Genomic DNA, 21770 nt, shown 5'->3' on the forward strand with positions numbered 1-21770 from the left:
CATGTGGGAAAGAGGAACTGTTGGCAATACACTTCAGGACCCGCTCTTCCCTTGGCAAGTTGAAGCAATCTAAAGTATTCTAATATACACTTTTTTTGGTCTTTTCTTTTTAATTGACATACAACTGACATACACTATGAAGCATAATTCACAATCAGGGAACATTAGGCAAAGGAAGCAAAAGATTTAATTGGTCTATGCAGCAATCTGAAATAACTCCATGCAAATGAAAGTAGTAAATTCTATTAGTCAAGACTCATTTCTTATGTGCAGTTATGATTTTAGAAGCCCCTATTCTGAGTTAGCCAGAGACTATAATACTTTCTGCACATCAAACTTGTCATCATAGCCGCAAACAGTCATCTCCACACTTCAGTGACAAACATGGAAAGAATGCCCTATCTTCAATCAGTAACCTCCTGTTAGGTTGAAAAAGTATTGCTTTTTGTGTATGTTTTACAGATCAGAAAACAAAGGATCACAGAAGGTTAGCAACTTGTTTAAATTTGCACATTAGATAAATGACAGAGATGAACTTTAAGCCTGAAATTAAATCTCATTTACTTTCCTTCTCCACTAAATTCTTTACCAAATGTTGGGATTTTAAACGTTTAATTTTTCTTCCATTTTGGGTCTAACATACATTCTCCTAACCGCAAAAAAAGAAAATAAATCATATGATGCCCTTGAGGAGAATGCAGATTCCTAGGTCTCCTTCCCCAGGAAGTATGGGTGGTGGTGGTGGGGTGCTGCCACATAATTCAGCATCCCACATAATTCAGTTGAGAAGGTCTGACATGAGGAATGAAGCTAAAACCATCTAAATGAGAACAAACAGCTGTTTTATATATATATATATACATACATTTTTTTTTCCCCAGATCTTGCTACAGCAAGAGAGTCAACCACCTACACATATATCCATCCCTTTGGCAGAGGCTCAAAAACAGGCAGGGGAATGGGAAAGCTTTACATAAGAGTGAAAACAAGGGGAAGGTCTTAGGTCTACTCTTAATTGGAGATTGCTGGCCTGGGAAATCTGGAGGCGGGCTACTAGAGGCAGTGGTTATTTTCTGTCATTACTTTAAGAAGCCTATTTGGTTTTCTCTGGTGGTCCTGAGTTGGAAGCAGGGGTAAAAATAGGGAAGTTGGCAGTCTTGACCAGTCCTCCCTGTTCTGGTCCAATTGCTGCAGAGGTTGTAGTTGCTTCCTGGACTGCTTATGATCTTTGGAGTTCTGTTGTCATAAACAACCAGGCCATTGTCCATTTGTATATTCTGTCTTTCAGGCCATATTCTCAGAAACACACTAAGTCTCTGGTGTGTATTTCATCCAAGTCTCCTTTCTGCCTTAAGATGGCTAGACTCTAAGCTCCATGACAGCTATATTCACCACTTGAGTACCAGTGCCTAGCCCTATTGGGCACGCAATAAAATCCTACAAATAAATAAATGAATGAGAAATGAAAACATTTGATACTGGCTTTTGTTGAAACAGGACAATGAACTTTCTGCTCTGGCCAGGTAGCTCAGATGGTTAGAGCGTCCTCCCCATACACCAAGGTTGCAGATTCCATCCCAGTCAGGACACATACAAGAATCAAGCAGTAGTCCTGACTGGTGTGGCTCATTGGATTGAACGCAGGCCTGCAAACCAAAAGGTTGCTGGTTTGATTCCCAGTCAGGGCACATGCCTGGGTTGCGCACCAGGTCTCCAGTCGGGAGTACATGATAGGCAACCACACACTGATGTTTCTCTCCCTCTCTTCCTCCCTTCCCCTCTCTCTAAAACTAAATAAATAAAATCTTTAAAAATCAACCAATAAATGAATAAGCAGAACAACAAACCAATGTTTCTCTGTGTGTGTGTGTCTCCTCTCTCTAAACATCAATCAATCAATTTTAAACATCTCAATTTTTTTTTAAAGATGAACTTTCTGATATAGCACATGGACATCTGTGCGTGATTGGCTGTCACCAGGAAGAAAGACTGGCGACTCCTTCCAGCTACTCCCTCTAAATCCAGTTACTCCCTCTAAATACGGAAACCTGAATCCTTGGCCCTGGCTGCTCCCAGTTTATCTCAGTGCTTCCAGGTTAACCCATAGCGTGCAAACCAGCCCCAGGGGATCCTTCCTGAGTACTCTGCGAGGAGCAGGATGGCGTTCGTAGGAAAGTCGCAGCTACTTCTGGCATTTTGGAGACACCCTCAATATCAGACCTTTAGTTTTCCTGCATACCCCACCTCCCCTTCTCCTCCTCCATTAGGGCTGGGCCTGGCGAGAGATACTGAAGGAAAGGTAAAGGGCACCCCGCCCCCCTCCCAGCCCCCTGTGTTCTCTTAATTCAGATTTAACAGAGTTTGTCTAGACAGAGAATGCTCAGAGATATATGTACTTGAGAGACAGATCCCAGCACAGGGAAAGCTGGGGGCCCAGGCTTTCTTTGGGGAAGCCGTCCCACCTGCTGCGAGGGGAACCGCTGGGAGGGGCTGCAACCGCGAGCCCGTCGGTCCGTCCCGCCCCTGTCCGCAGAGCGTTCAACCACCCGGGAGTTCCCGCGAGTGGCCCCGCGCCCAGAATGCGCGGGGGGCTGTTTGGTTGGAGGCGGGGAGCAGCCGGGGCACCAAAATAGGAGCCGCTTGTGGGCTGGAGCTGCACTAGCAAGCAACCTAAGCCGCGCGTCTTCCAAAGATGGTCAGAGGGTCCGGAGGCGCCTCCGCCCCCGCTCGCCGCTAGCCTGCGGGTCAGCACTGCGTCCTGGAGCCGCCACCAGAGGTACGTGCGGTGCGGACCCGTCCCGCAAGTTGAACGGGCGGCGGGAGAGCGGGCCGAGCGCCGGAGAGGGAGGCCGCACCGCCCCCAGAGCCAGCCCGCGGCAGAGGCGCGGAGACAATGGCCGCACGGGTGCTGGGCCGGGCTGAGCGCGGGTCCGACCGCGCCGCCCTCCCCACACCTGTGAGGCGTCCTGGGGCCAAAGGATGTGGGCACCGGGCCCGGGGGGTGGGGGGTGGGGGTAGGTGCGCAGCACCCTAGAGGCCAGTCCCCGCGCCAGGCCTTGGGGCGGGGCGGTCTGCTGGCGGGAACCCGGGCCCAGGCTCCGCGTGCGGAAGCCACTGCGGCACCACGGGGGAGGGGCCCCGGAGTGTCGGGGGCCGCAGCCGCCCAGCTTTTCTTCATCGCCTTCCGCCAGCGGAGAGGCACAGGGTTTCCCTTTTCCAAGACTTCTTGTCCCATATGTTTCGGTCATCCCTCTCTTGGCATCTCGAAGTGACCTGAAAGGGGAAAATGTTGAATGGGGATCGAACGCAGGCCGGCCCCTTCGGCTGAATGGGGTGACCCTCGGACACTTGGTTTGCCGAGTGTGGAATGTCTCTCCGACCGCCTGCTGGGGACCGACTGGAGGCTGGGTAATTGGGGTGGGAAATGAACTTATTTTTTTTCTAGAAAGGCCTGTTGAAAAATTAGGGGGCTTTATTTAAGGCCCCGAGTTATTCCGAATTTAAATTGACCATCATATAAATTACGAAATTGTCCACCCACGTTTTGCATTTAGAATTGAACTTAGTCTGGTTTTGGAGTATACTTGATACTAATCAATTATTCTAATGATTGGAATATGTAGTATTGATCATTTGAATATGCAAAATTGAAGACACGTTTACTTCATGTTTATTGCAGCCATGGCTCTAAAAGGACAAGAAGATTATATTTACCTTTTCAAGGATTCGGCGCATCCAGTGGATTTTCTGGATGCATTCAAAACATTTTACTTGGATGGATTGTTTACTGATATTACCCTTCAGTGTCCTTCAGGCATGATCTTCCACTGTCACCGAGCTGTTTTAGCTGCTTGTAGCAATTATTTTAAGGCAATGTTCACAGCTGACATGAAAGAAAAATTTAAAAATAAAATAAAAATCTCTGGCATCCACCATGATATTTTGGAAGGTCTTGTCAATTATGCATACACTTCCCAAATTGAAATAACTAAAAGAAATGTTCAAAGCCTGCTTGAAGCAGCAGATCTGCTACAGTTCCTTTCAGTAAAGAAAGCTTGTGAGCAGTTTTTGGTAAGGCACCTGGATATAGATAATTGTATTGGAATGCACTCCTTTGCAGAATTTCACATGTGTCCAGAACTAGAGAAGGAATCTCAAAGAATTCTGTGTTCAAGGTTCAAGGAAGTATGGCAACAAGAAGAGTTTCTGGAAATCAGCCTTGAAAAGTTTCTCTTTATCTTGTCCAGAAAGAATCTCAGTGTTTGGAAAGAAGAAGCCATCATAGAGCCAGTTATTAAGTGGACTGCTTATGATGTAGAAAATCGAATTGAATGCCTCTGTAATCTACTGAGCTATATCAACATAGATATAGATCCAGTGTATTTAAAAACAGCTTTAGGCCTTCAGAGAAGCTGCCTACTAACCGAAAATAAGATACGGTCTCTAATATATAATGCTCTGAATCCCATGCATAAGGAGATTTCTCAGAGGTCCACAGCCACAATGTATATCATCGGAGGCTACTACTGGCATCCTTTATCAGAGGTTCACATATGGGACCCTTTGACAAACGTTTGGATTCAGGGAGCAGAAATACCAGATTATACTAGGGAGAGCTATGGTGTTACATGTTTGGGACCCAACATTTATGTAACTGGGGGTTACAGGACAGATAACATAGAAGCTCTGGACACAGTATGGATCTATAACAGTGAAAGCGACGAATGGACAGAAGGTTTGCCAATGCTCAATGCCAGGTATTACCACTGTGCAGTCACCTTGGGGGGCTGTGTCTATGCTTTAGGCGGTTACAGAAAAGGGGCTCCAGCAGAAGAGGCTGAGTTCTACGATCCATTAAAAGAGAAATGGATTCCCATTGCAAACATGATTAAAGGTAAGTGCAATTATGCTTATTCTATATTTCTTATGTGTTTGAGGTTAGAACAACAGTCTTGTTCCTCTTGCGAATAACTTTAAAAGGAATCTGTCATTTGGAATGGTATCTAGAAACCATAGTGGATTATACAAATTATATTGTGCAGAATGTTCCAAGTGAAAACAGCATAGCGGTCCCTAACTTGTCTGAGATTTATGTGCTTAGAATACTCTACTCAGGCTAGAAAATAAACGTTTATATTAGAAACCAACCAGTATTCTTCTTACTCTACAACCTGTTCTGAGCGTAGATCTCCCTTGTCTTAAGAATTTACGTTTAAGTCAAAGGCTAAATAGAGAAAGCTGGGTAGTTTTATTAGTCTGTGCTTATTTATATTGGCTTGCTCTTGAAATTGAGCCCTTTTTTAATTCTGCTTTTAAATATTCTGCTTTTTCCTCTTATCATCTGATTTCCTCTCTTTTAAAAGGTCTTTCATTAAAACCTTGAAAGGCTTAGTCCCTGTGGGGTGTAACAAATTACATTCTCTCAAAAACTAGAGACAAATAACCTCTGCTTTTTTTATTCAAGTCTTGTTTCATAGTGCTAAAGAGAGGGTCAGGTTCATACCCTGCCCTCATGGGACCCCCAGAGCCAGGCGAACTATTAGGTCTCAATATGTGTCTGATAAACACTGTGTTTTCTGCTGTTTGGTACTAGATGAGCCTTGCTGTCCTTCCCTCCCACTGGGGAAAAAAGTAACTTGGAATCTTACCTAATTACATTTATCCATTGGTGCTGGGAAATTGCACAAAAACAATTGGTACGTTGTTACCAAATTTGTGTCATTTTATCCCACATGTTTCTTCCCAGGCCTTTCTGTTTCTTTTTAACACTGGTGAGGGTGTGGGAATCTGACCTGGTCTGGGAGAGTGACCTGGTGTGATCCCTGGATGACAAGCAGGAAGCCTGAGAAGCAGAATAGTCTTGTGACCAGGCGCACTGCTTCTGGAGTCAAACTGCCTGGGTCCAAATCCCAACTTTCCCCTCACTTGCTAGTGAGCTTGGGCAAATTGTTGAATCTCCTGTCCTCCAGTTCTGCCATCTGTACAATGGGAGTGAAGTTATATAATTTAAGGTTTTGAGAGGATTAAATGAATTTATGCATGTGAAGCACTTAGAACAGTGTCTAACATAGTTAAGTACTCAGTGTTAGGCATTGTTATGAACGTCATTATAGAAGAACATGTCAGCTTTGATAGGGCAGAATTTTTCATATTAAATTATGAGGACTCTTCTGCATGCCCAAAAGTTCAGCAGTGGTTCATTGGTAGGGTGGGAGAAGCCCACTGCTATTGCTGCTCTGGGTTTGACTCTACCTGAGCATGACTCCCACTTACCGATCCCTAGTTCCCTCGCCAAGGTGGTAATAAATGTCCTGTCCGTCTCCTCTTTTACAAACCTGCACCCAGGTATATGCCATGACCAGGAATCGAACCTACAGCCTCTGGGGTATGGAATGATGCTCCAACCCACTGAACCACCAGGCCAGGGCTGTCTCTTGTTTCTTTCTTTTCTTTTTTTATCCTTACCCGAGGTCATTGCTTTTAGAGAGAGAGGAAGGGAGACGGAGAGGGAGAGAAAAATCAATGTGAGAAATATCTTTTGTCTCCTGTACGTGCCCTGACCAGGGACCAAACCTGCAACCCGGGCATGTGCCCTGAATGGGAATCAAACCCATGACCTTTCAGTCTGTGAGACGATGCTTCAACCAACTGAGCCACACTGGTCAGGGCAGCCTCTGTTTCTTAATGATGAGATAAGTTTCAGTGGTTTTGTAGTTAACAGTATATTTTTTGAGGACGGAAATTTATTATTTTACTAAGATTTTGTTAAATCATTTGAAGCCATGCTTGCTGAAAATAAAATGCTGCAGTGGTATATCCACCATGAAAGAAAACTGACTGTGTTCTTGACTCAGCCTTGAGAGGAATGGGAAAGCCTCATATGCCAGAGCCCTCCCCCACCTACCAGCTGGGTCTGAAATTTCAAAGTTTTATACCTTTAACTTGAGGGTTTGATTCCTTATTATATTTCATCATCCCAAGAAAGGGTAACACTTTGCCAGTTATGTGCAGTTTTGGCTAGTTCTGATGAACAGTCTCGTGCTGAACTTTTAATTTACCATTTTTATGTAGAAAGGATAATATTTTTCCTAACTCGTTTTATTTTGTAGTCTTGACGTGAACTAGTTTCTTTTCCTGGTAATGAGCACTTAAATTGGGTAGAGTCAAATTTCAAATTTATTTCCTTTTTTGGTTGAGGGAGATACAGAGAAGAAATAAATAGATGGTTGTTTAGGAACTCCTAACTTAACCCCGCCCCTTTGTAACTGCCCTGCTTATAAACTCACTTTTGTTTTGGAGTAGAAATAAACAAGGAGACTGAACTGCACCCACAGTGTAACAGTGCTAAGTCAAAGTTGAATGAAAAACTAAACTGACCTTTCAAATAAAGTGAGTCTCATCATTGTTCTTCCTCTCTTATTGTTCCCCTGCTGAAACCATGTTCTCTTCCCCCTTATTTTTCTGTGGCATGAGCGTTTCCCAGTTTGCTGAACTCAGGACCTCAGAATCCGTCCTGTCTCCAACTCAGTCAGTCATCAAGGTCCTTCTCTTTTACCTGTGTCTCTAGGCTCTGTGCACCTCCCCCCCTATACCCAAGACCCTGCTAACTCAGGCACTTAACACTGCACCTGGACCAATTCTACCCTCCTACCTTGATAGTCCCTACCTTCCTTTGTTTAAAAATCTTTATTAAAATCCTGCTGAGTTAAGTCCAGACATCTAAGTTGGGCAGCAGGATTCTTTGCTACATGGCCATAACTTACCTTGCTAGTGTTCATTTCCACAGGACAATCCCAGGTGTGCCACCTTCCCTCCTAGGGTGGCAAAATCAAAGCAGCTACTTGAAGTGGCCAGTAAGCCTTTGCACTTGCCTTGCCCTTGCTTAGGGTGGCTTCCTCTCACTGCTACCTGCCAAAGTTTTACCTACTAAGGCCCAAGTCCAGTGCTGCCACCTCCTGCATGATTTCCCTAGTCAAAAGCAGTATCTCCTTGCCCTGCACATCTGCAATAGTGCCTTTAAGTGCTGTACCCTGTGTAATAGCTCTTTGTGGAAATATCTCATCCTCTTTTAAGAGAGTGCAAGGAGACTTGCTTTTTCATTCTTCCCTCCCTCATAGCCCCCTAGCACAGTGCCTTACATCTACTAACACTAGTAACAAAAACAATACAATATTCATTGCAAAACAGAATGAAAGATCAATCTGAAGGTGTGATTTTAATTAACACACAGGCGTGGGAAATGCTACTGCCTGTGTCTTACATGAAGTTATCTACGTCATTGGTGGACACTGTGGCTACAGAGGAAGCTGCACCTATGACAAGGTCCAGAGTTACAATTCAGATATCAACGAGTGGAGCCTCATCACCTCCAGTCCACATCCAGGTAACTAAATACGGTCTTACTAGTACACATTGTGATACAGCTGATCAGTATAAGAGTTGGCTAAAAATGGGCTGGAACTAGAAAAGGCTCAGAATATTCATGTGTCCACGTAACAGTAATCGCAGTTTAGATTATCCAGATTAGATCTTGTCTACAAATGCTTTCCCTCATGTCTTTACACAACATACGTTTTAAGCCTGTGTGATTAAAAGAAGTGGTTTCTTTTAAAAATGTTTTCCCTTAGGTCCTTTTTTGTTTCCTATTCTTTTGTTATATGCTTTCTTTCATTTACATGCATTATATAAAACAATTTTTATAGACAGGTAAAAAGCACTAGTATGTCAGATAGTTGGGGAGAGTACCTCTTGATTCAGTTCAGCTGAAGGTGGTTTCCTCTTTTAGAAGCACGCTTTTTCTGGGTTTCAATAACTATTAAGCACTCACTCCTATAATATGCAGAGCCTTATGTTGGCCTTACTTTAACAGTCATAAAGGGGACATGTTGTCTGCCCACAAGGAATGGCCTGCCTTCTGTGGTGTCTTTTGTTCTTTGACATGCCTACTTGAAGAGCTCAGGGAAAGTATAAGCTATATCCTGTTACAGTTATGCCTTATGTTTAAGTTTTTTTCATTAGGGAAGATTCATATCACCAAATCACCACACTGCTTTGAGTCATTTTCCATATGGCATCAGGCTTCTGTGTGGGTTACTGGAAAGCATAACTGAAATTCACAAGCTGGAACCGTATGACAGTAATAGTAACAGCTAACCTTGAGCACTTTTCATAGACCAAGGATTGACTAAGCACTTTGCTTGTAATATTCCCTTCAATTCTAACTACAACCCTGTCAGTAGGTATTGTTTACCTCTGTTACGTATTTGGAAATGGAGCCTTAGAAAGAATAAGTAACTTTGCCAAGCTTGCACATTTGGAAATGTTAGACCAGAATTCAGTTCAGGCAGTCTGATTGCATAAACTGTGCTATACCTATTAAGCAACCTGCCTCTCTTTGAGGGAGCAAATTCTTCTGCTTTTGACCAGTGCAGCTACTGATACCCATACATCATATGTGCCATCTCACAGTTCACGTAGAGCACACCTGAACCAGGTTCTGCATCTCCATATGCCATGGGCTTTGCATGAAAAGAGACTGTTCCGGCTCTGAAGACATCATGGAATGGGTAGACTGTTTCCTAGTAGCACATATGTACTATTCCAGATTCCCACCACTTTCCGTTTGACCATTGAAGTTATAATGGAAAATAATAACAGCTCATATTGAGTAATAGCTAACATTTATTCAGTATGTGCCAGTCACTATTCCAATAATTTTATGTGTATTAATCTATTTAAACCTCACAGCAATCCTGTGAGGCAGGTGCTACTTTTATCTCATTTATTATCTCTATTATCTAAGGCACACAGATAGTACATAAATTGCCCAAGGTCAGTCAGCCAGTGCTTGTTAAGAGGTTTAAATCCAGGCAATTTGCCTGGGAGTGCAGTTCTTTTACCAACTGCACTGTTACCTCATTTAATCCTCATGTTAACCTAATGAGTTAGCTATTACAATGATTTAGCTTTACAAAGAAAACCCAGTATATAAAAAGTCAGATTAACAAACTGGAGGGTAGTTATTTACATTATAAGTAATATATATTTCATAAAGGGGTTCTTTTAAAAATGTATCCTTCCCTAGCCAGCATAGCTCAGTTGATTGGGTATTGTCCCACAAAGACAAAGGTAGCCAGTTGATTCCTGGTCAGGGCCCGTGCTTGGGTTGCAGCCTGGTCCCCAAGGCAACCGATTGATGTTTCTCTGTCATATCGATGTTTCTCTCTCTTCCTTTTCCTCTCCCTAAAAATAACTAAAATCTTTAAAAAATATTCCATAGCATGTTCAAATTACATATAACTTGTTTACTGCTTGAAAGAGTCTAAAAGTCGATGCAATTTAAGTCAAAGTGTGAAAAGCCATGACAAATTGAAAAATGAATCAGAAATAAATATTAAATTACAGCATAAATTAGTGGGAATTTATAATTCCATTTGTAAAGTTTTGATTTACATTGGACTTTTCCCCGAAGTAAGGTAAGAAACAAAGTTATAAAATCAGCACCATGCATGGCATATTGTGTGGCTCTCACAGTGTTTAAAATATTTTTAAACTGATTTGTTATCAATATTTAAAATTCAGGAGACTTCAAATAAAAATCATGATTTCTGGCCTTAGAAATATGGGCAGATCTGGCAATCTTGGATCACATTCTTTTCTAACAGCAGTCACTGGGGCCAAGTAGTGGCCATTGCCTTCAGACGAGGCTTATCTGCTCTGTGTCACCACAGGCTCCCCCATTCTCGTCCTATTACAGATGTAGGGGCCCGTGCTGTTGTTTTACCCCTAGTCAGCTTCATCCTGCGAGTCTGTTCACTCCTTGTCCCTTAGAGGCATTTGGATCTACATCCTCTGAGTTATAGCAAGGTATGCTTCTTAGCTTTTTGCAGGAGCACCTCCTGAAGAACATAAAATGTCAGTATGCAGTTTACCTTATAGCTATATAGCTTAGAATACAAAAAAAATGACTGTTATTTTTAAAACATAATATAAGCATTATCTTTTTTACTTAATGCCTTTAAATTTTGTATGGTTGAAAAACAGGGGACTGTAATTTCATTAAATTCAAGATAATGTTTATTGAGACCTTATCTTGGGAAAGATCGATCGGCAGCCGTCCGTCTCGAGAGACGATGGTGTAGCTTCTTAAGAGTCTATCTGCACCGCCGAGAATGGTTGTGCAGTTCGACTCGGGAGTGACACGGTATCTGTCTCCTCCCGTGTTGAATCGACATCTTGCGATGACGCTGGAGTGTCCTCTCCAGTGAAGCTGAAGCTACAGAGCCTGGGCAGGGTGATATGGAGGGTCTGCTGTTGCCCATGCAGCAGACCCCCCCTCTCTTCGCAGCTGAAGGGTCCAAGGGAAAGACGGAGTCGATACAGCTTGGCTTCAGGTGCGCCGCAGGAGTTGCCGGTGTTGACTACAACGTCAAACCGCCTTAGGGACTCCAGCTCCGGATTTTCTGTCGGGGTTTACTCCCTTAGCCTTTCCCCTGAAGAGGTATGCCGCAAGGCAGCGGAGGTTTTTTGGAGTCAGAGTTTTCCTTCTCTGATGTGCCCTGACTGGAAGATCGAACCAGCGACACTTAGCTTGCAGGCCGACGCTCAATCCACTGAGCCAAACCAGCCAGGGTCTTGGGAAAGATACTTTCTAGTTATTATGTAAGTACAAAGATGGACCTGGCCAGGTAGCTCAGTTGGTTAGAGTGTTGTCCTATTACACCAAGGTTGCAGGTTCAATTCCTCATCATGGCACATACAAGAATTGACCAATCAATGCATAAGTAAGTAGAACAACAGATCAGTGTTTCTCATGTTCTCCCCTTCTCTCTCTAAAGTCAACAAATGTTAAAGAATTTAAAAGATACAAAGATGATTAAGAGATAGTCTTTACTGCCATTGGGACTCAGAATCTAGTAGCAAATATACATTCATAATGGGAACACAAGACAATCTTACAGATAAGTGCTATTGAAATTGAGGGTAGAAAGAGCATGAGTCTAATTAAGGGGAATCTAGAAGTTTCCAGCAGTAGATTGTTATGACTTAGGCCTTAAAGAATGGCTCAGTTTTGAAAGTAGTTTTTGAGGGACAGTTTTCTTGCAGAAAGTTACCAGTGAAGGAAGGCAGAAGGAAAAGTTCCAGATTTATTTCAGTAACTGGGAGTAGATGTATATGAATGAGTTGATGTAAGAGGGTAGAATGAGAGTCTAGATGGGAAAGTTCAATTGAGCATATCATGGAGGGCTTTGAATGGCAGGCAGGAGAATTTTTTTAATGGAGAACAGTCAGATTTCAGAGGAAGAGAATGAGGTGTGATCAGTTCTTGTTTTAAGAAGAGAGCTCCTTTTAGAATAGATTGGGAGAAAGACGGCAGCGAGATGGCAGCGAGATCTACTAAAACTATTGGTGATAAACCAGGTGGGAAATGCTGAAAGCATGAAGTGGTAGGAGTAGAAAACGGCAGATGTAAGGAATGTGATAGATTCAATATTGATTGAATTGGCAGTGATTGCTATCTTGAATGATTAGATACAGGAGATGAGAGAGAAAGGAGTTGACAAGTCATTCCAGGGTCTCTGGCTGGTTGACTGGGAAGATGGGGAGCATTGAAGGAGCAGCCAATAGGAAGGGAGAAGTGGAGAGATGATAAGCTTAGTTTTATAGAAAAATGTGAAAAACAAATTGGATAACCTAGAGGAGCTGCCCAGAAAGCAACAGGAATTGTAGGTGTGCAACTCAGAAGGAAGAATGCAGCTAAATATAGATCTGGGAATCATTTGCGTGGAGATGATGGCTATGGGTGTGGGGATGATTGAGAGGTGTTTGGAGGGTGGGACCAACAGAACAGCCATGGGGAGAACCTTGGGAAACAGTATGAGCTGAGGAAGAAGAGCATGGAGTACAGGGAAGAAGCTGTACGTGATAAAGGAGAAAAACCTGTGGAGGGCTGTGTCCTGTGGGAAGAGAGCCCTCTCCTGGCTCTCCCATTCATTTACTTGCCTGATTCTGGGCAACACTTTGAGATCTAGGTTCTTACTTTCCAGTAAAATGAGGAATTTATATTAGATAAAATTTAACAAACTTTTCAGTCAGAAAAATCTTAGGAAATAATTTTTTAATCATTTCAATGGATATCTACTAGTTGAAAATATTGTGGTTGTCTATGAATCTCTGCATGGGTTTCTTTATAGCACTCATGCAATATTGAATGCAGACTGCCCTGAATCTGTAGTGAATATTTATGTATAAGCTCAGAGCTGTGAGAAATGGTGCCATTCCCATGTTGGTTTGAAATTGTTCATTCATTCATTTGTCCAACAGATATTTGCTGAGTGCTTTCTATGTGCTATGTACAGTGCTAGGATCTCAATAAACAAGAGTAACAACAAGAAAATAGGCAGTTACCACTGAAAAAGAAATAGTTTCCATCAATAGTAATAGAACATTAGGTTATATTTGGATAACGGGAGAAACCATCAGGAATCACTTTATTTCAAACATTTGTGTTGCTATTGGAAGATTGAGATACCTCTCTTAACGTAAGAATCACAAATTGAAGAGTTTTGGGTAATCTTTGAATAATTTAAGAAAAGCCCAGTAAACTCATCATTGAATCACTTCCATCAACTCATAACATTTTTGCATTATCATGGATTTTCACAATAAACATTATGGATTAATTTATATAATTTATATAAACAATGTTTCATAAGTATTTTAAACAGCTAAATCCTATAAAAAGAATTCTACATGTATGTAACTGGAAAGTAACAAAAGGATGTTTTTCAGGGTGAGAGAATTCTTTTTTATTTTTTTATTTTTTTTCTATTACAGTTATCCCACTTTTCCCCCCATTGCTTCCCCCCACCCCTTGTCCACCCCTTCTCTCCAGGTGGGAGAATTGTTAATTTCTTGTCAGAAATTTGAAAATAGAATGGGGACTAAAAGCAAAAATGCCTGTCTTCTGAGACTTCAAAAATTGAGATAGCAAGAACTTTACTGATAAGAATTTGTCTTCCTGGGATCCAGTAAAGATGATCACATAGGCAGACGTGGCTCACCTCTTTGCACAACCACATCAAAATTACAACTAAAATACAGAACAACGATCAGCCTGAACCATCAGAAATCAAGTCTGACAGCTACGGAATTAAAGAAGCCCGCCTCCATCCAGAATGGTAGCAGGGGCAGACCGCAGAACAGGCTAATCTCTCACCCACGTGTGGTGGATAAAATTTCAGAGGGTTATCTCAGGAGCAAGGAGTCCCAGCCCAACACTAGGCTCCCCAGCCCAGGGTTTCAGTGCCAGGAAGATAACTCTCCACAATTTCTGGCTGCAAAAACCAGTGGGGATTGAGTTGGTGGAAGAAACTGCTATAGACCTAAACAGTTCCTCTTAAAGGACCCACACACAGACTCACCTACTCAGACTCACTCCCTCTGAGCTCCCGCACCAGGGTAGCAGCTTGAAAGGCACTTAGTATACAAGGAAGAATTGAACTGTCTGCCATCAAGGGAGCAGAGGTCTTTGTCTCTTTTCTAAATCCTCTGCACACAGAGCCAGCAAGGTGATGCCACATCTGAGACTCCATCAACCTGGCTAACACTGTTTGACCCACCTTGGAGATCCCTAGAGACTCTGCCCCACCCAACTTACGGGCCCACCCAAGCTGCTTCCATATGAATGGCTGGTATTGACTAATGATTCACAACTTCCTAAATCCTCTCAAACAAGCAACAGCTGGCCTCAGTGAGCTTCAAGCCTGGGACTACAAGCAGCTAGCTTATATTCACAGTTTAGTTTTGCCTGGGAATCTCCAAACCCAGCACAAGTAGCAGCCATCTCAGATTGCTTTATAGCTCAGGCAAAGTGCCCTGAGCAGAACACAGGTCGGGGCTGACCTTAGCCTGCACCACCCAGGAAATTCTAGGGCCAGCACACCCAGTGGACAGCTATAAACCATATCAGAGCATCATCACTTTGTCCCTGCATAGCTGATTCTCCACAGAAGGCGGAGGTTGGTGGTCAGTGGTCACAGCCAGCCCTTGCAGCTGACTGGCCTGGGTAAACCCCTCTCATTGATCTGCAAACAGCAACCAAGGCTCAACTACAAGAGGAGGGTGCACCTCAAGTACCCAGCTTGGGTGATAGGGGAGGCTGTGCCACTGGACCCTACAGGACACCTACTACATTCGGCCATGCTACCAAGACACAGAGTCAAAGCAGCTTGACCTAATACATAGAAACAAACACAGGGAGGCTGCCAAAGTGAAGAGACAAAGAAATATGGCCCAGATGAAAGAACAGAACAAAACTCCAGAAAAACTAAACAAAACAGATGCAGAGTTCAAAACACTGGTAATCAGGATGCTCAGAGAAATAATTGATTGTCGCTGCAAAATGAAGAAATAAAGTGAAATAAAGAAAAATATACAGGGAACCAACAGTGATAGGAAGCCAGGATTTAAATTTATGATTTGGAACAGAAGAAATAAACATTCATCCAGAACAGAAAGAAGAAACAAGAATTGGAAAAAAACAAGGAGAGGATTAGGAACCTCTGGGACAACTTAAATGCACCAACGTCTGAATCATAGGGGTGCCAGAAGGAGAAGAAGAAGAGCAAGAAATTGAAAACTTATTTGAAAAATAATGAAAGAAAACTTCCCTAATTTGATGAAAGAAATAGACACATACAAGTCCAGGAAGCACAGAGTCCCAAACAAGCTAGACCCAAAGAGGACCACACCAAGGCACATCATAATTAAAATGCCAAAGGTTAAAGATAAAAAGAGAATCTTAAAAGGAGCAAGAGAAAAGCAGAGAGTTGCTTACAAAGGAGTTCTCATTAAACTATCAGCTTATTTCTCAAAAATCTTTCCAGGCAAGAAAGGGCTGACAAGAAGTATTCAAAGTGATGAAAAGCAGGGACCTACAGCCAAGATTACTCTATCCAGCAAAGCTATCATTTAGAATGGAAGGGCCGATAAAGTGCTTCCCAGACAAGATAAAGCTAAAGAAATTCATCATCACTAAGCCATTATTACATGAAATGTTGGAAGGACTTATTTAAGAACAAGAAGATCAAAACTATGAACAACAAAATGACAAAAAACTCACAGCTGTCAACAACTGAATCTAAAAAGTAAAAACAAAAACAAAGAAAACTAAGCAAACAACCAGAATAGGAACAAAATCATAGGTATGGGGATCATTAGGAGGGTTATCAGCTGGGAGGGGGAAGGAGGAGAAATAGGGAAATGGTGCAAGATCAAGAAGCATAATTGGTAGGAACAAAATAGACAGGGAGAAGTTAAGAATAGTATAGGAAAGGGTGAAATCAAAGGATTTACAAGCACAACCCATGGACATGAACTAAGAGGGGGAGGTTTCTGGAGGAACTATAACTGCATAATCAATAAAATATCCTTTAAAAAAAAGAATTTGTCTTCCATTCATAAAGGGGAAATCACATTTCTGATATTACAGTCTCTAAAGAGGTGCTTATACATTTTTTTTCCCACAAAATAGTGGGAGTATGTATTTAGGCTCACAAGGTATAAGGTACAATTTATTCATTGATCCAGCAAACATTTATTAAGTCCTTAGGAGCTGAGATATGGGGCAGAGGGCAGGACCCTGTTCCTGCACTGTTAAAAGGGGGAGAGAGCCAATAAACAAACATAGCATATAATAAAAAGTGCGACTGAGAGAATTAAAATAGGGTAATATGGTGGAGATGCCTAGCTGACCGCCTCAGGTTAGATGATCAAAGAAGGTCCCTCTGAGGAGATGACAGGTGGAGGAGACCTGAATGACAAGAAGGTGGCTGCTGTGAAAATACCTGGAAAAAGAAGAGAATTTCAGGTGGAAGGAACAGCTCAGTAATGGCAAAAAATGCTGTAATATCAGTGCCACTGACAAATCCTGCTCTTTCTTCAGGTCAGGTTGACACTCCCAAAGAAGGAACTCACAGGCTAGTAGTGATGTCAGAAATGGAGGCATGGAAGAAACACGGGGCTGAGACTCGGGTGAGGAAGGTGAGATTCCTGGGGCACAAAATTGAGGGAGTCACTCAGAGTGAGAGCCTTTCTGTGCTTTCTACCTTGGGCCTCAGTCGCCTCATCCTGGTCACAGCCTCATCAAGAAAGGAGTGGAAGCGAAGTTGTGAAAGATCTTGGTGCTTTGAAGAGCCAGCAGGTTTGGATGTAGAGAGGGAGATAAATAATGGGAAAAAATTACTACAGCCAGGAAGGCAAAGCCTTAGGACCCAGACCTCACACAGCAGCCCTCTGCCTTTGAGCACCTTTCACAGCTTCTTAAGATGATAGACTGCAGTTCCCCGCTAATGTGATTGTGTTTTTCTAACTACTTGTGTCCTTAACTTGACCAGCAAGGTCATCTGTGTGACAGCTATGGCAACATATGCTACAGATTGCCTGCCAGTGGTTAAAAGGATAGCAGCTAAGACCTGAAGGAACCTACACCAGTTACCTAAAATGTCTTTGTGTCAGAGGGACTCGACCGCTACCAGCTTTTACACATAGGTATAGAATAAAAGGTGTGTGTGCTGGGAAATTTTCAGAAGGGTAGTGGTCTGAGAATGAGTTCTTTCCTGGCATCCTGCAAAGGCAGCTGAGTATTGGCTGAGTGAGTGTGGCAGGTGACAGGGAGTGGATTTTATGGCTCAGTGTTGTGGTAGGTGTGCTGGAATCAAAGTGTTCCGACTACTTTATTTCTGTATGCTTTATTGTAAAGGATTGTTACATCACCACCCTAAGGTATCTCTTTTGTTTGTTACCCTAATAAAACTTGCTTTTTTTCTTTTCAACAGAATATGGATTGTGTTCAGTTCCATTTGAAAGTAAGCTCTATCTAGTTGGTGGACAAACTACAATCACAGAATGCTATGACCCTGAACAAAATGAATGGAGAGAGATTGCACCCATGATGGAAAGAAGGATGGAGTGTGGTGCTGTCATCATGAATGGGTGTATTTATGTCACTGGGGGATATTCCTATTCAAAGGGAACATATCTTCAGAGCATTGAAAAGTATGATCCGGATCTTAATAAGTGGGAAATAGTGGGTAATCTTCCAAGTGCCATGCGGTCTCACGGATGCGTTTGTGTGTATAATGTCTGATTAAATTTGTAGAAATGACGAAGTAATCACTGTTTTAGGGTGTAGTTAAAAAAAATAAAATAAAGCAGGGCTTGGAGTCCGTTGCTTATTCTTGTGGCCTGCCACATAATAGGTAAATTCTAATTTCTAACATACTCTGCACTCCATCCCAGAGATTAATGGTCAAGAGAAATCTCATGTATATATATTTACAATTGAATCAGTAGGGTGAACATCTGTAATCTTTGCTTTTTGAAGGTGGTATGGACTGTTGGATGCTTCGTAAAATGTGAAATGCCTTTGTAGTGAATTTTTATCCTCGTAGCATGAACACTGGGTATAGATCAGAATCATTCTTTGGAATGAAATGTCTCTTATGACCCTGCAGTATAATAGACAGTGTACATTAAGGTTCCGTTTAGCTAGTATGGAATTTGAAATTTAAGGAGGGAATGTTCTCTACCTCTACAAAATCAACCCTTAAAATTTTTTAAATCACCTTTAGAATTATTTAGAATGTAGATTTAAGTTCACTTTTTTCCTTTGTCGTGCATATAATTTATTGTTATTCTTTATTTACTAACAGATATGCAAGATACTGTGCAAAAGACTATTACTGTTCAGAGTAAGATACTGTGCAAAACATAATTACTGTTGAGAGTTTACAAACTAAAAGAATGGCAAATCTGAAAAATGTCAGAGAAAATAGTCAAACATTTGTTGATGGTAAGAATTATTTTTAATTTTTAACTTTGTTTTAAATCACTAGATTGGGTATCTTTAGTTTAAGCATGTTAGAAAATTCTCTTTATTCTCAAAAACAGACACATCTGCATAGAGCCAGACAGCGCGTAGAGTAGTTGTGATGTAGTAGAACACAGCTTGATGAGAAGTTTGCATTCATTTTCCAGCACTGCCACTAACTAGATTTTGTGACTTGGAATTAGTCACTTAACCTCTCCTCAATTAGAGGTTCCCAACCCATGCACACTGGCACTTTGGGTCATATGTGTGCCTAGATATGGGTCCTTATAACCCTTGGGGAAGCCAGAGGTGGCCTGAGTGACTGGAGCTACTGGGCCAGAAACACCTTTGTCCATTTTTTATAATTGTTGATGTGTGCCATACCTTGAGAAAAGTTGGGAAGCATTGCTTCAGTTAATTCATCTAAACTTTTAGTAAGTCTGGTAGACCATCTATCCACACCCTTTATTCTTAAAAAAAAGAGACTAATTATTTTAAATTTCAAATACAGAAATTTTAAATTGCTTAATGCTTCCTTTTTGTTTAAATTTTAGAAAGAAACTATTTAATGCATTCACCTTAGATGGCATTTTAAATAGATACCACTCTTTGGGATTGCAGCATGGTACTGCATAGAAAGAGCCATAAAAAGGACCATATTGCTCTGGCCAGTGTGGCTCCATTAACTGGAGCATCATCCCATATACCAAAAGGTTGGGGGTTCAGTTCCCGGTCAGAGCACATGCCTAGATTGTGAGTTCAATCAATGAGCATGGCATGTATGGTTTAAAAAGAAAAAAGACCATATCTTTGCCCATAAATTCTACTCCTAAAGAATAATATAAGAACAAAACAAACAAAAGGTAAATTCATGGAATGATTATGTCTGTATTACTTATGATAGCAAAAATATTGGAAATAATTTACATGTTAAAGGAGAAAATGGTCTATTAATAATAGCAAAATGTTATACTACCATTAATATAATTATTTGGAAGACTGTAGAAACATGGATGTGTCTGTAATATAGTAGGTAAAATAAGCACAATATAAAATAGTATGCACACTATGATTGTGACTTTGTAAAATTTTTATGCATGTAGAAGATAATATGAAAAACTGAAATTCATTGTGTTGGTGTAGGGGGATATGGAATGATTTTTAATTTATTTAAATGTCTTTAATACTACTTTGTATTTTCAATAAAAATAAATAAATCACTGTATATGTGGTAACACTGTTTGAATTTGAGCCAGTTGAGTTGAAGGACAATTTGAGTTAGTGAAACAACTGAATTATAGACTATTTCAATCTATAATTCAGATTTATTTTATTGCTCTTAAGAACATTAAGCCGGCCTGTGAGCCAAGTGTCACTGGTTCGATTCCCAGTCAGGGCAGATGAATAGGTTGCATGTCAGGTCCCCAGTTGGGGGTGCGAGTGAGAGGCAACCACACAGTGATGTTTCTCTCCCTCTCTCCTTTCCCCTCTCCCTAAAAATAAATAAATAAATAAATAAATAAATAAATAAAATTATTTAAAAAAAAAAGAACATTAAGCAGTTAATGCTGGACCAATATGTTGCCCAGTCATGTTTTAGAGACCTGTTTTAGGGCGTAGATGAGTTGCACTCACCTTCCTCTCCTTTTAGCTTGTGTACATCCTATAAAATTCTGGGAATTTTTCCTGGCTGTTTCAGCCACAGTAAACTCCCTTTGTCGCATTTAAAGGATTCATCATTAATATATGTGTAGTATGTCTCTTAGCTAGTTTTGAGATCATGGAGATCACATCTTATTCTTAGTATTCTCAAGGTCTAGCATTTCATTTGTATATCCAGCATACTTTTTTTGAAGGATGATGGTATTTATTATTTTTACAGAAAAGCATTCAGAGGTGTTTCAAGGATCTTGAAAATTCAGTAGTTTGTGATCTGAGGTGTTGAACTTGGAGCTCCTATTTTCTGTAAAATTCTTTTTTGCTATTGATTTGTGCACCCAAGAAAGGATTAAAAACCCTAGTCAAGCAGCTCCATTGGTTAGAGCATCTATCTGATATGCCAAGGTGGTGGCTTCAATCCCCAATCAGGGTACATGCAAGAATCAACCAATGAATACATAAATGAGGGGAAAAACAAATCTATGCTGCTCTCTCCCTCCCCCCAAAAAAGGGACTAAAGAAGGTAAACATTTCTGTCAGAATTATCACAAGTTCCAAATCACTACAGTATGAACAAAAAATATTTTACTATAATTGAATGCAAGTCGTTGCTATGGCAAGGCAAACACTGTTTACAAAATGATTAAAATTGTGGAGGTGATTTTAAGCATTACTTAAGAGGATTCTAAGTATCCAAATTTTAAATTTTGCTGTTTTTCACAATTCTTATTTTAGTTTTTAGCTTTAACTGAAATGGGTTCAACATCTAGGGCACTTGCTTAAGGACACATGAGCCTTTGTTTTCACCTTCATGTAAATAGATGTTGTTATGGACTGAATGCTTGTGTCCCCTGAAATTTATAGGTTGAAGCCTTTACTCCCAATGCAAATATAATTGGAGATAGGGCCCACATGGAGGTAATTAGAGTGAAATGAAGTCGTAAGGGTAGGACCCTGATCCTAAGAGGATTAGCATCCTTAAAAGACACCAGAGAGCTTTCTCTCCCTACCGTGGAGACATATTGCGAAGGCAGCCTTCTGAAAGCCAGTAAGAGAGCCCCCACCAGAATCTGACCAGGCTGGCACCCTGATCTCAGGTTTCCAACCTCTAGAACTGTGAGAAAAATCTCCATAGCTTCAGCACACAGTCTGTGGTATTCTGTTATGGCAATCTGAGCTGACTAGTACAGCCGGCAAAGGAGATTGCCCTTTATATGATGCAGTTTAGGTGCTGGATCAG

General features: G+C 41.4%; 1 protein-coding gene across 2 annotated transcripts; it reads left to right on the forward strand.

The window, feature by feature from the left end:
• The first annotated feature begins 2531 nt into the window (after nt 1-2531).
• KLHL23 (kelch like family member 23) lies at nt 2532-20021 on the forward strand. 2 transcript variants are annotated; one of them, XM_090267866.1, is made up of 5 exons: nt 2532-2776; nt 3680-4894; nt 8231-8383; nt 17838-18057; nt 18714-20021. In XM_090267866.1, the coding sequence occupies exons 2-5, from the start codon at nt 3682-3684 to the stop codon at nt 18754-18756; spliced, it is 1629 nt and encodes a 542-aa protein (XP_090123992.1). In that variant the 5' UTR covers nt 2532-2776; nt 3680-3681; the 3' UTR covers nt 18757-20021. The 2 variants fall into 2 exon arrangements, with proteins under 2 accessions (XP_090123992.1, XP_090123989.1); XM_090267863.1 differs by lacking the exon at nt 18714-20021 and having other exon boundaries at nt 17838-18202.
• Nucleotides 20022-21770: the final 1749 nt, after the last annotated feature.

This window comes from Furipterus horrens, unplaced genomic scaffold (assembly GCF_987537825.1).
Source record: "Furipterus horrens unplaced genomic scaffold, mFurHor1.1.pri manual_scaffold_1, whole genome shotgun sequence".
Classification (NCBI taxonomy): domain Eukaryota; kingdom Metazoa; phylum Chordata; class Mammalia; order Chiroptera; family Furipteridae; genus Furipterus; species Furipterus horrens.

Excerpts from the sequence above, each read along its gene's own strand:
- KLHL23 (XM_090267863.1), top strand. The coding sequence starts at position 3,682 with ATGGCTCTAAAAGGACAAGAAGATTATATTTACCTTTTCAAGGATTCG. Across the intron at positions 4,895-8,230 it reads CATTGCAAACATGATTAAAG|GCGTGGGAAATGCTACTGCC; the intron begins GTAAGTGCAATT and ends ATTAACACACAG. Across the intron at positions 8,384-17,837 it reads CACCTCCAGTCCACATCCAG|AATATGGATTGTGTTCAGTT; the intron begins GTAACTAAATAC and ends TCTTTTCAACAG.